General features: G+C 42.4%; 1 protein-coding gene across 2 annotated transcripts in view; it reads left to right on the top strand.

Moving 5' to 3' along the window:
- The window catches only part of usp22 (ubiquitin specific peptidase 22), a 38092-nt gene that overhangs the window by 923 nt on the left and 22022 nt on the right, over positions 1 to 15147 (top strand). The window contains exons 1-2 of one of the 2 annotated variants that reach the window (XM_039787944.1): positions 432 to 609; positions 7753 to 7885. In XM_039787944.1, coding sequence (XP_039643878.1) covers positions 7774 to 7885 — 112 coding nt within the window. In that variant the 5' untranslated portion in view covers positions 432 to 609; positions 7753 to 7773. Of the gene's footprint in view, positions 1 to 431; positions 610 to 7752; positions 7886 to 15147 lie in introns of those variants that run through there. The other variant, XM_039787943.1, reaches the window with a different exon arrangement.

The following is a 15147-nucleotide window of genomic DNA, read 5'->3' on the forward strand; positions in this document are numbered from 1 at the left end:
CAAACGCTCCCCACGCTCTAGTTTTTTTTTTTTTCCCCTCTTGGTATCTATCGGGCTAGAACTAGCCTACATAGCAGCCACAACACCTGACGGGACTCGCCACAGCTGCACAGCAGACCAAAGTGAAGCAAACTATAAGAGCATCCCCGTGGTAACCCCACGTACAGCCGACCGCTAGCTTACTTCAGAAGCTAGCTAGAGAGACCGCAATTATAGATTAGAAAGCTGCACTGGCTCCACTTCCTTCCACCAGCATTACACCGTGCTATTTCCTCGCTTTACGGGGGCAATAATAACTTGTTTAAAAACTAAGCTTACCCTCGGCTTACGTGCAGTTTAGTGTCACAAGTTGTTATTATCCAAAAATTGAACGTCCCAAATGATGAAGGGTCTTATTTGAGACAGGTTAGGGTTAAGGGTAGGGGGTAGGGTTAGGGTAGCATAGGTGGTTTAGCAGGTTCATAATTACTTAAGGACATTGTATGGGGAATTTGGGCACGTATACCGCTTACTCTCTACCTGTTCTCCTGCAGACCCTAAGCCATTAACGACAGAGATGCAGCTATCTTCTTTGCACTGCGTGACGGGATCAATACGACGTTGTTAAAGGTGTGTGTGTGTGTGTGTGTGTGTGTGTGTGTGTGTGTGTATAATCAGACAGTCTTTCTTTCACATGGGTACAGTTCGCATTCTATAGAGAGGGAAACCCATTTTCTTGAGTCCTAATTTAATTGTAAAGATCAACAACACATGGATGCAGAGCAGATTTGCACAATATTAGCAGCATGTTGTGCATGTATCTTCTGTGGGTGTGCGCGCGTGCGTGTTTTGGCTGCCTACATGCATCCTGCACTCGAATGGGCTCTGGGACAACCCCACCCCCCCCTGTCATCTGTCATTGGATCAGTGGGGAGCTTGTAGTCCAGGAGGCACGTTTACTGAAATAAATGGTGTAAATATTAGCAGGGTCTCTTCCTGCCCCCCCTACCCCCCACCCTACCCTGAAGAGCAGACAGGGCTGGTAAAAGGGCTCACATCCCTCCTGGGCATTACCTCCCCATGGCAGTGCATTCTTATTGATATTGATTGTGGCTCAGTTTTCCACTCAGATGGAAGCATGCGGCCCACAGGAAGCCCTTACACATTTAGTTATTTTTCTTTTTTCTTTTTTTTTCTTCTGCAATGGGAAACTTACTCTAAAATGTCTCTGAAGAATGTGATTACACATCTTTTGGCACTTCGATAAAGAGGGTTTGATTGATGTTTTCCCATCCCATTCATTAGTCATTTTCCAGTTTAACCTGAGCTCCAGCCTCCAGCATATATGCTTCACTTTGTTTGTGTCTGTATGGAAGCGACCGCAAGACCCATATGCTTATGTACTGTATAATGCTTTATCAGCCTCTGGGGGGGGGGAATACCATGGGTTTACCCAGCTATTCCAATCTAGCTGCTCCTACTATTGATCCACTCCGGGTTAACTGTAGTGGTGCTATTTCTATGGCTACTACAGGAGAGAAAGACAAATGTTTCGTATCCCGCGAAAAAAAAAAAAAAATCATTGCGTCTGCGTACGTTTTGGCAGTTTGGCACTCCCATAATCTTGAAGTGGAAGATTCCATCTTTTCCTCTGCAGTCGGAGAGTTGTGTCGGCCTTGGATATTCACGATCGACCTCTCGGACACAGATGGAATTTTAAAGATTATTTTTTGGGGCATTTTCGGCCTTTATTTTGACAGGACAGCTGAAGACATGAAAGGGGAGAGAGAGGGGGGAATGACATGCAGCAAAGGGCCGCAGGTCGGAGTTGAATCCGGGCCCGCTGCGTCGAGGAGTAAACCTCTATATATGGGCGCCCAACTGAGCTATCCGGGCGCCCGCAGATTGAATTTTAAGCATTTGTTAACCATGACAATTCATAATCTCCAGTCTTTAGTCGGTCAATCCCAAGAGTTGACTAATCACATCTGAATGACAGTTGCGTTGGATATTACCAGTCCACCACGAAACAAATGTAGCCTATGTTTCTCAAGATAACTGCAATGGAGCACAATGAGTGGAGCCTTGCAGGATAATGCATTCTATTTTCCCCAATGCTATAACAATGCATTATGCCACAAGTAAATTCATAATCACTCATCCTCCATGTTTCATTTACAAATAATCCCACTTCTTCAGTTTAGGTAGGAGCAGCGCGTTTAATACGTGTGCGCCAAGCTGCCACAAAATAGATGATGTTGCACTCGGCTGACAGTGCGATAATGTCCTCACTTACACTTCTAACAAGGATCTTTCCAGCCCATTACCCTCTGCTGCTCTTCTCGCGTAACATCCTGCCGGCAGATGGCTCGTCCCTGACATGGCAGTGTTCGCAGAAAAATGACATGGACAGAGCTCGGAGAGTTAGGAAGACCCCAAGGCATTACTGAGCGTGTGGCCTGTTAGTTAGTACATGGCCAGTGTGCTAAAGCAGAACTAATGTACGTCCATGACTTAGGGCTGGGTACCGAATTCAATACTGTTTAGGCAGCGACCTGCAGAGAATTGCCTTCTTTAGTATAGAGTATCGAAAAATGCCTCCCTTTTTTCATGGCAGACATGTTGACATGTCATAGTGGGATAAGCACAGGTGTATTCAAACCCATTAATGATGGCTGCATTCCACTTAGGAAAGGCCCTGGTATTGTGCATGTTGACTCACTGAAATAGCTCACTGGGACACTTGATGGAATTGAGCCATCGTTAAGGTTATCAATTTCAGCTTTTTTTGTGCTTTACCTACTATGACAAGTCAAAACATGTCTGCTGTGAAAAAGGTCCATACCCAGTTTCACCGTGCGTTCATGGACATCGGAAAAACGTTTTTCCGAGTGAAAACGTCACCATTCACGTAACGTCCTGTGGGAATCGGAGGTGGGAAACTCGGGCTGGATTTTGCTAACCAAGTTTCCCAGTTGGTGACGCGTTGTAATTTTATTTTTGTTAAAATACGATTCAAATATTTAATCGCGATTAATCGCATTAATGTCATAGTTAACTCGCAATTAATTGCACATTTTTATCTATTCTAAATGTCCCTTGATTTCTGTTAGTCCCATTATTTTTTTTTTTTTTCTCAGTTACATGCTCTTATTAACATGGAAAAGTGGATCGGCTTGCTTTGTGCTTTTGTCGCCTGGCTTTGACGAGGTGTCGGAGAATTGGCATCAGGTGTGTGCTCGGCCATCAAGTGGTATTTCAGACTGGACGTGCTGCGATGATAGCTCAGTTCACAACGACAAGACACACACATCACTTTGGTCTCGTCAATGGAACCATTTGGCAACTTTTTAAAAGTAAACTTTCCATTCAGAATCTTATTGGCATCCATTTCGGCGTCTCGCGCTCGCCATCCACTCAAAACGTAACGTTAGCCTGCTACTCTTTGGCCGGATCGCAAGCCCAAAGAAGTGTGTGCGGCGTGCCTGTTGTTTTGTTTCCGGTCTAGCTAGATCCGGTCGTGGTGTTGTAGTTTTTCTAACGTTACCAGTTGTTACAACAGCATGTGAAAAAGAATTACAAAGTTTGCTAGGCCAAAAAGAACGTTAATCTCGCGATAAAAAAATTGACGCCGTTAAAATGGGTTTGGTTAACGCCGTTAGTAACTCGTTTAACTGACCGCACTAGCTAAAATATGTAGTCCATATCCACGACGCTCCACTTCCGGGATTGCTCTGGTGTCTTCGAAAAATTCTGCCGGATGTCCTTCTTTTCGCCGATGTCAGTTTCCTTCCTCTTTCTTTGTGTTGGCGTTCTAACCTCCGGTGGATTTCTGAGGACTATGGTTAACTGCTCCTCAGATCTCTGCAGGGTAAATCCAGACAGCTAGCCAGACTATCTGTCCAATCTGAGTTTTCTGTCGCACGGCTAAAACGACTTTTGAACGCAAACATGTAACGCAAACATGTAACGCAAACATGTAACGCAGCGCTGTGGAGGAAGGTCCGGCAAAGCGAGACTACTCCATATGGGACTGACTCCTGTTGCCATGACAGCAGAGGATGTAAGGATGTCACATTCCTACATGAATCCAGTGTTCTCCAGAGGACCAGAGAAGTAAACATGAACCTGCCAGTTGGAAGAATTAGTTGTTTTTTTTTTTTTTTTTTTTTATAATTCATGTGCTGTCTAAGCACTTACTCGTGGAGGGGTGTGTGTGTGTGTTAGTGTGTGTGAATGGAATAAGAATAATTTTTCATTTTGCATCCATGTTTACGCTGCCATGTCAAGTATGTGCTTTTTTAAAAAAAAATTTAATTGCAGTTAAATTACAAAGAAGAAAAAAAACCCTAAAGAACACAAGTAAAGTGTGATTTTAATTTTTTTATTTTTATACTTCTGCGTAAAATCTACACCGTGGCTACGTACTAGGGGTGTATGATACATCGACTCTGTATCGTTATCGCGATATCACGTTCGCGACATTATATCGAAAGCCTCGCGATAAGTATACAATATTTAGTGTATTTTGTGGAGCGCTGCGTCCCATCCGTTGGCTGTGTGGCTTAGTTGTGTTGGATTTAGAGCCCGCCTGAAACTCTATAATGATCATTTCATAGGCCAGTTACCGTGCCACTTGCACACGTTGGTGCACGTCAGCGCACGGGGTCCACTACGTGACAAACCCTATGGAGCGTACCACGTGTGTGCATGTTTGGACAGAGTGACGGTGTGAGTGAAGAAATAGATATAGACAACAAAATGGAACGAATCAGAGAAGAGAAAAAAAAGTTATGTCCTGTTCTCTTTATTTCTATATTTTATACTGTCCAACCAGTACAACATGTCCTGTTCTCTTTATTTCTATATTTTATACTGTCCAACCAGTAAAACATGTCCTGTTCTCTTTATTTCTATATTTTATACTGTCCAACCAGTACAACATGTCCTGTTCTCTTTATTTCTATATTTTATACTGTCCAACCAGTACAACATGTCCTGTTCTCTTTATTTCTATATTTTATACTGTCCAACCAGTAAAACATGTCCTGTTCCAACCAGTAAAACATGTCCTGTTCTCTTTATTTATATATTTTATACTGTCCAACCAGTAAAACATGTCCTGTTCCAACCAGTAAAACATGTCCTGTTCTCTTTATTTATATATTTTATACTGTCCAACCAGTAAAACATGTCCTGTTCTGTAGACGTGGTCCTTATTTATTTATTCATGTTGGACCAGTCCAATATGACTGTCAGTTGAAATAAACCTTGTGTTGTATTTGTATGTATATGTTTAAAAATATCGAAATGAATATTGATATCGCAATATTCATAATCGATATCGCAATATATCACATTTTGCCAATATCTGGCAACCCTACTACATATGTAGGTACGTGGAGACACGGACCTACGCCAGACCCTACACCGTAGCCTGATGTGCAGCCTCTCGAAAAATGTGACTATACGTCGCGGCGACTCACGTCGGGGCTTGGTAGTGTCGCACCCCTCTCTCCCCAGACTCATTTCCTGGTTCTCCTTCTCCATTAAACAACATGAAATCAAGGAGAGGGTTAACGTTTCACGCCATGGTTTGAAAGCACAGGGGAGACACTTTGTTTCTCTAGAGTCGGTACTCACTCCGAAGCTAATCCCTGTCACTCTCTCACTTTCTCCCTCGCTCTACCACACACTCCCCACACACACACGCCGGCTCGTCGCACACACACCAACGCCAAGTATAAACCACAGGCCACTTCAGTTCTGCGTGGAGCCTATCCCTGTGAACCATAAATCGTGCTTAAGTCAGAGGTTACAGATAAAACCATCTAAATAGCCGTATATACTTAACAAAGTTATGTAATATTGTAAATCTCTTTATTTTATTAGGTGAGTTCCATATCCATAAGGCAACATTTTCCAGATCGGCACCGTGCTTCAGACTATTCCAGGTTGAATTTGACATGTACTTTGAGTCTTTTAAGTTGGTGTCCAATAAGAAAGCTATCTTAATATCTGAAGTCTATTAAAATTTCTTTGATTATTATTAACGCAGTTTGAAAGTCTGTCACTTTCATACCTTTTTTGTATTTATTTTTATTTTTATTTTTTTTCTCTCCGTTTAGATTACTTTCATACTTACTTTCATACTATATTATTTGCACATCTTTTTTTTTTTTGTATACTTTTATTTGATTACGAAGTGTGATGACTGACTATCTGTAAACTATATTTTCTAAAAATAAGTTTGGAAAAAAAAATAGCCTATATACTTACTTAGGAAATCATTGCATCCCCAAACTTTCAGCTTGAATAGTCAAAACAAACAAATCTTCTTTTTAAAGGACCTTATTCCCCGTATCCCCCAGAGTTAGAGGAGTCCATACGTACCCTTCTCATCTCGGTGCGTGTCGTAACTCTGTCTGATGCCCCCACCGCTAGCCTAGCTTAGCACAGATCCTGGAGGTAACCGGCTCCATCTAGCCTAGCTTAGCACAGATCCTGGAGGTAACCGGCTCCATCTAGCCTGCTGCTCCCAATAAGTGCCAAAATAACGGCAACATGTTCCTATTTACATGTTATGATTTGTAGAGTCACAGCGTGTACAATAACAAGGTCACATGACACACAGCCGTCTTCTAACCGCATACATACTGGGAACTATATTCTCAGAAAGACGAAGCACTGCTACTTGGGCGGAGGGATTAGCGCAACACCTGAAAAGCACCCGTTGTTACACTCTGCTCCTCGCCACGGGGCTAATCACTCCGCCCAAGTAGTAGCAGTGCTTCGCCTTTCTGAGAATATAGTTCCCAGTTTGTATATATGGTTAGCAGAAGACATTTTGTGAACACATCTGACAGAATTTGACATTGCAATCAACCTTTTGCAGTTGGCATCTACAATTTCAAATATCCCCTTCTCTTAGATGTTCTCCATTGCCCTTTATGCCTTCTTCCTTCTCCTTCTTTCTCCCTCTTGTCTTTCTCTTATTTTCCCTCCTCTCTTCTTCTTCCACGCAATGCTCATTTCTTCTCACCTGCACATATTCATGTTGGCTCATTGGCATGCCAGCTTCTCATCTGCATGCTTTTGAACCACACTATCAACCCTCCATCCACAGTCATGCGCCCCCCCCTCCCCCCCACACACACACACATCTCGTCTTTCCAACATCACACTGTCGACTATCAAACAGAATATATAGGATACTGTATGTATTATTCATGATGCAATTTAGGTTTACACATGCATCTTAAATGGTCACCATGGGCTTCGTTAGCCGTCATAGCAGCAAAGAAATCAAGAGAAAACGCATAAGGGCCTGAGTTTTTTTTGTGTGTGTGCCTATGCTCTTTTACTCAATGACAAAGTCTCATGTACTGTACAGCCACACACACACACACACACACACGGTTAAAGAAAAGCTATGTAGGATGTTGTTTTACTTGATAGAAAAGTTATTTTGATAGCGAGTTAAAGCCTAAAATGATGAAGCCAAGTTAGGGTTGGCCCTTACAAATGATTACATTTCATTACATCGTAACTGAAGAGACATTTGACATTTTGAAATGTCAAAAAAAAAAACTGTGTCCACCACAACTTCCTACGCGTGTACTGTAGATCTCCCTGCTGTGGTTGTATGGCTGTTTAAATGACATAGTGCATTAGAATATTGTGCAAACAAATGTGGTAATAATTCCCTTTGTCTCTCTGTTAATGCCTCCCTCCTCCCTCTCTGTTTTCTCCCTCCCTCCCCCTCTCTTCCAGGCCAAGTCGTGTATCTGCCACATGTGCGGTGCCCACCTCAACAGACTCCACTCATGCCTCTACTGCGTCTTCTTCGCCTGCTTTGCCAAAAAACACATCCACGAGCACGCCAAGAGCAAAAGGCATAACCTAGGTATGGCAAAAAGACGACTGCTTCTTGAGCTTTGCAATTTTTGTTTGTTTACTTTATAAGATGCTGAAAATGTAAGAAACTCAAACTTAATTTCTTACAGCTTCATTTATGTGAAATAAGCAAATGAAACAAACCCTAATTATGAACTAAAATATAAAATCTAATGTATTTAAGGGATGCACGACATATCGACTAAACATTGTTTTTGCACTGTCGCGTTGTGCAGTATCGATATCTAAAATGTACCGAAAAGTATGTGATATTCTGTGTTGTGATCAATTTAGAGCCGGCATATTTCATTGGCCAACATTACAACCAACCTGTCTCCTCACCTAAAAAACCTCCACAAGACACTTTACGATGAGTGCATAGTACAGGGTTTCCGCGGGGTCTTAAAAAGTCAAAAATTTCAAAATCAAAATTTAAGGCCTTAAAGTGCCCGTATTATGAAAAAAAAAATCTTTTGATTTTGGGTGTTATTTTGTGTCTCTGGTGCTTCCACACGCATATAAACTTTGAAAAAATCCATCCATGCTGTTCTGAGTGAGATCCGGTTTCTGAATGTGTCCTGCCTTCAGTCTCCGGGTGAGCTGGTCAAAATCTGCACGGCTTTCTACGTCACTAGCCCGAGAAACCGCAACCGTTAGCATGCTAGCGCTAGCATGCTACCTCGTTCTCAATGGCAAAGCACTGCTACAACACACACAAGTTCACCACAATCTACAAAAGAACTACTTACGTGTGCGCCCTCGTTTAGAAGAAGTCTCCCAGCTAATCCAGCCTTGTAACTGACCGAAGTCGGAGAAACAGCCTTTCTTTTACTGTCTATGGAGCTAGCTGACGCATGTGCGAGTGCAATCAAAGATAGTACAGAAGAAAAGATGTCTCACTCTTTAGCTAAAACAGAGACCTGAACACAAGGTGAAAAGAGGAGCTGCAGCAGTGAGAGAGAGCTGTGCAGTACAACAAAAATATGGTGTTTTTTTTGAAAATTAAACCATGTAAACCTATTCTGGTACAACCTTAAAATACAATTATGAAAATGAGCATAATATGGGCGCTTTAAAAAGTCTCTTAGATTTAGTGGAGTATTGTGTTCTAGGTCTTAATTTTCCCACTTCCACGTAATGCTACATCTAATGCTCCCACAGCGCTTTAGAATGTTATTTTTTTGTTGTAGTTCTTTCTTTCACTATTCAAAATATAATCTGCTGTATTACGACTACAAATGAGACGAACCCACAACTTACATTGCAGCCAGTCAGCTTCCGTGGTATTACAAGACTGTACCACAGACGTAAAACAGATTTTATTCTTCAGCTGTGGTTGGAAGTGCACGTTTAGCGATACTTTGTTGTGATACCCTACTGTGTGTGTATATACAGTGCCTTGCGAAAGTATTCGGCCCCCTTGAACGTTTCGACCTTTTGCCACATTTCAGGCCTCAAACATAAAGATATAAAACTGTAATTTTTTGTGAAGAATCAACAACAAGTGGGTCCCAATTATGAAGTGGAAAGAAATTCATTGGCTATTTCAAACTTTTTTAACAAATAAAAAACTGAAAAAGTGGGCGTGCAAAATTATTCAGCCCCTTTACTTTCAGTGCAGCAAACTCTCTCCAGAAGTTCAGTGAGGATCTCTGAATGATCCAATGTTGACCTAAATGACTAATGATGATAAATAGAATCCAGCTGTGTGTAATCAAGTCTCCGTATAAATGCACCTGCTCTGTGATAGTCTCAGAGGTCCGTGTAAAGCGCCCAGAGAGCATCATGAAGAACAAGGAACACACCAGGCAGGTCCGAGATACTGTTGTGGAGAAGTTTAAAGCTGGATTTGGATACAAAAAGATTTCCCAAGCTTTAAACATCCCAAGGAGCACTGGGCAGCGCATAATATTGAAATGGAAGGAGTATCAGACCACTACAAATCTACGAACGACCCGGCCGTCCCTCTAAACTTTCAGCTCATACAATGAGAAGACTGATCAGAGATGCAGCCAAGAGGCCCATGATCACTCTGGATGAACTGCAGAGATCTACAGCTGAGGCGGGAGACTCTGTCCATAGGACAACAATCAGTCGGTATACTGCACAAATCTGGCCTTTATGGAAGAGTGGCAAGAAGAAAGCCATTTCTTAAAGATATCCATAAAAGTGTCGCGTAAAGTTTGCCAAAAGCCACCTGGGAGACACACCAAACATGTGGAAGAAGGTGCTGTGGTCAGATGAAACCAAAATCAAACTTTTTGGCAACAATGCAAAACGTTATGTTTGGCGTAAAAGCAACACAGCTCATCACCCTGAACACACCATCCCCACTGTCAAACATGGTGGTGGCAGCATCATGGTTTGGGTCTGTTTTTCTTCAGCAGGGACAGGGAAGATGGTTAAAATTGATGGGAAGATGGATGGAGCCAAATACAGGACCATTCTGGAAGAAAACCTGATGGAGTCTGCAAAAGACCTGAGACTGAGACGGAGATTTGTCTTCCAACAAGACAATGATCCAAAACATAAAGCAAAATCTACAATGGAATGGTTCACAAATAAACATATCCAGGTGTTAGAATGGCCAAGTCAAAGTCCAGACCTGAATCCAATCGAGAATCTGTGGAAAGAACTGAAAACTGCTGTTCACAAACGCTCTCCATCCAACCTCACTGAGCTCGAGCTGTTTTGCAAGGAGGAATGGGCAAAAATGTCAGTCTCCGATGTGCAAAACTGATAGAGACATACCCCGCGGACTTTACAGCTGTAATCACAGCAAAAGGTGGCGCTACAAAGTATTAACTTAAGGGGGCTGAATAATTTTGCACGCCAATATTTCAGTTTTTTATTTGTTTAAAAGGTTTGAAATATCCAATAAATTTCGTTCCACTTCATGATTGTGTCCCACTTGTTGTTGATTCTTCACAAAAAATTACAGTTTTATATCTTTATGTTTGAGGCCTGAAATGTGGCAAAAGGTTGAAAAGTTCAAGGGGGCCGAATACTTTCGCAAGGCACTGTATATGTTACAATTTATTTAGACGCTGCTCTCCTGTGTGTGTGTGTGTGTTTTTTTTTTGTTTATCCGGTCAGCGAGCTTGTTACGTTACGCCCGCAATCTCTAGTCTAGCATTATAACTTGGACAAATGAAACGGGGAAATAAGTGCCCCTTGTCCGCGAGTCTGCGGAGAGAGCTCCAGTCAGCTCACAGCGGGGTCTGTCGGTCGAAGGTGGACAGGCCGACCGGCAAGCCAGCCAGCGACCCCGGCAGTCACCCGCCGGCTGTTACGTCAGACTGTGGAGCTTCTGAACTCCCGACACCGTCGGACCAAATTTGCATTTAGCCATCGATTCGAAAATGGCGACTCTCATCCACAATGGCAAATGAGGGTGCAGTTGAGGCAGGTGTGCTTGGAGGGCCATGATGGTGTAACACCAGGCATCCAGACCTGCTATTAGCCCCCTTAGCTTAAACGAGTTGGTCCCTGCCTCCTAAACAGACACGCTAACCGTATAAACACAATGCACAAACACACACACACACACACACACAAACTGTGTAATGCTTTTTCTCTCAAAACAAAGGCTGCTAAAAGGGCTAATTATACACTTGAGTATAGCTAATGAAGATGTAGCTCGGTGGGATTGCATAAAGCGCTGACGGTTCAGAAACACCTGTGTGTGTGTGTGTGTGTTTGTTTATGTGTCTCTATATTTAAGCTTTAAAGGGTTATTTTGTTGTTGTTTTTTCAACCTGAACCCTATTTGCCCATGCATTGGTGTCTTAAGTGACTCATGTAAACAGAAATCTTTGAATTTGTTCAAGTATTGAGGGAGAACGCTGTAGGGGTGGGAATCACCAGAGGACTCAGGACACGATATCATCACGATACTTATGTCACGATACGATATTATTGTGATTTAACACCGCAATTTTCTGCAATATATTGCAATTTATAACCTATTTTCCAACTTCCGATCTGTCCCAATTTCAAATGATGTTCCCAAAAGGAAACTTTGTCAACATCCGTTTGTTCATCTCACTTGAATTTTATTGCTGTAAAATGTGACTGTCAAGCAGACAAACTGACCCAACACATAAATAATAATAGATCGATACTTGGCGTCTGTGTATCGATACAGTATTGCCACAGAAAATATCGTGATACTATGCTGTATGGATTTTTTCCCCCCCACCCCTAGTAACCGGCAGCCGCGATGCAGGCTGCAGTGTAATCTACTGTATGGGGCAAATGCGCATTATCAGTTTCCGTCCACTAGAAGTGCTGTTTTTACCACTGACAGGCTCCGATTGTTTTTATAAGTTTCCGTCGACATTATGGAAAGGATTCCTACAGAGATATGGATCTTTTTGTCGAAGTGTAAGATCGAAACGGCCACAAAATCGCAATAGCCAAACCCACCATACTCCCTGTAAATAAATAATGCCGTTAGCGTGTAAAGAGCCAGCATGGTGTCACATGTAAATGGGTGAATTAAGGGTTTATTTCAACCAAACCAGAGCGGTGATTGGTGGAACAGCGGTAAGACGAACCAAAACGGCTTTTGTTTTATTTTGTGTCCGTCGACTTTGTGTTTAGCGATGGTAAAATGACGGAGTCTGGTCGGTTTGGCGATATAGGTTTTGGGGATGCTTCCTGTTAAACAAAAAAGGATCTTTACGCTTTGACAAAATTATGGAACAGATCCTTACAGAGGTCGACCTTTTTTGTTAGACACAATAATCGGAGCATGTCAGTGGCAAAAACTGCACTTTTAGTGGACGTAAATTGAAGGTGCGTAATTGCCCATTATACCATTACAGTGTTTCCTCTGTTTATTTGACCGTGGCGGCCCCCCACGGCAACATCAGTATCAGAAATAGGGCTGCCGAAACGAGGTGGCTAACCGTAGCATGCTAGCTCGTTCTGAATGGCAAAACACTGCTACAACACACACTAGTTCACCATAATCTACAAAGGAACTACTTCCATGTCCCTGTTCTGCAGCTATTCCACGCAAAGTTGGAAGCGCGCCCTCGTTTAGAAGAAGTCTCCCGGCTAATCCTGCCTTGTACTGACCGAAGTTGGAGAAACAGCTAGATGATGTGATCCTTACCTAGCTACTGAGCATGTGCGCCTCCCAACAAAGATGTTACAGCAGTGAGAGGCCTCACTCTGTAACTAAAACAGAGACCTGAACACACAGGGTCAAAAGAGGAGCTGCAGCAATGTGCAGTACAACAAATATATGGTGTTTTTTGAAAATTAAACCATGTAAACCTATTCTGATATAACCTCTATATACAATTATGAACCTGAAAATGAGCGTAATATGGCCACTTTAAGTTAGTTATATATTGGACGTTGCCTAGCTGTGACATAGTTGTGGTTTTGTTATGCATTTAAGGAAAATAATCAAGAGGAACAGAGCGAGAGCTATAACGCAACCTGGTGCAACATAATTGCAACTCAGTCTGAAGACTTGGTCTCGTGGGGGATTCGAATGTCACCTGTGTATTTGGCCTCATGTAGCCCATTAGAGCAAGCACATGCATTAGTGAACTTCCTAATAAACAAGGTCTGAGGGCCGTCTCGTGGCTGATTAAATTAAGCACATATACACAAGCTAAGATTCTACCTCACTGTGTAGACGTCCCTGTTTAACCTTACTCCAAAACCCTTCAAAACATCCATTGTTGTGTGGGTTTATGGGGTTTATTATAACACAAAAATGAGATTTTGCCTCCACCTTGTTTTGAAAGGATTATTATTCCAGGTCAGGTACAACACTGCACATCAGTGATTTGAGCGGTAATCTGCATTGGATTTGTTAAAATATTCTCCCCTTAAATGACCGAGAAGGCTTCTATTTTCAGAGATGCCACGACCACGCTGCGTTCTTCTCACCACCTCGCGTGGAAGTCTTTGTTTGGCGAGCGTTCACCGTGAGGAACGGGGAAAGTTGTGTTTCAATTCGTCACTGAATAACAACATTTGCATCAAACAGACACAATCGGGATGGCTCCGGAATTGAACAAAGGGGTGGGTGTTTGCCGAACACCAAGAACTGTTGGCTGCTTTTCCCCCCTCCACTCTACTCCCACAGGGACACACCACACGGCCTGTAATAATCACAGCATTGCACACAAATCTCCCAATGATTGCAGAGAAGATTGCTGCGTATTGCCTGATCCCCCACAGTTAATCAACTGCTGAAGGTGTGCAGTCTCGGGCGGAATGTGAAGCCTTGTAAACTGCTGTCTAGGTGACATTGTCATACACGTACAGATGGGTGACAATTGAAATAACACAAGTGTCTCCAGAACAGCATCGATGCTCCTTGACATACTGTAGATTAGAGCTGTCAATCTTCCTATGTAATACCATTCGAATTTCATTTTTAAATTTTTTATATTTGACTAATATTTGAATATTTAATGCTTGAATGCAGCCTGCTATTAACATGTTCTGCACTGCTCAGGCTTATGCATCGTCAATGGGACTTCTAACATCAGCCTGGCCTTGAAGGGGATCTATGTCATGGCGCATCGCATTTCTGGCACGCCGCTCTGTTTAAATTTTCCTCCACGAACACACAGCGACAAAATCGACAGAGAACTCTGTAATGTAGCATTATCTAACACGTGTATTGAAGCGGCTCTGTTGTAAAGGCTAACGGTGCTCGGTTAGCACAACTAAGCCAAACGGTGTTGTCACCACCATTTTAGTGATTTATAATCAACAAGTGTCTTGCAAGATTGTCATGTTGATGACAATACAGCTGTTAGAATGTAATTAATTAATTCATTCATTAATATATGAAGTCAAAGCTAACTCTGACAGCTGTAGGGCAGCTATCGTAAGCTTTAGCGGTCTCCGTGAAGCTCCCAGCTAAGCCAACGCTACTATAACTTGCGACGCAGTTTGGAAACAAGAACGAGCTAACTAATGATAACGTAAGCATGGCTCGGTGGATGTCGATTTTAAAGTCATGTGAAACTATTTCCCATTTTCAGACGCAGCCTGTAACCCAAAAACAACATAAATAAACTACTTAAACGTAGATTTTCTTTAGGGCTTTCTTACGTGGTATCGGATCGGTGCCTTAACTTTTAGGCAGTATCGGAGCCAATACCGATACTGGTATCGATATCGGCTCCGATCAAAACGCTGGACCATCTCTAGTTATAACCAGGAGAGAAGTCAGTCATTTGAGTTTGTGGCAAAACCATTCAGTGCTTGTTTTTTTCATTTTGACTTTCGATT

The sequence above is a fragment of the Perca fluviatilis genome, chromosome 21 (assembly GCF_010015445.1).
Source record: "Perca fluviatilis chromosome 21, GENO_Pfluv_1.0, whole genome shotgun sequence".
NCBI lineage: Eukaryota > Metazoa > Chordata > Actinopteri > Perciformes > Percidae > Perca > Perca fluviatilis.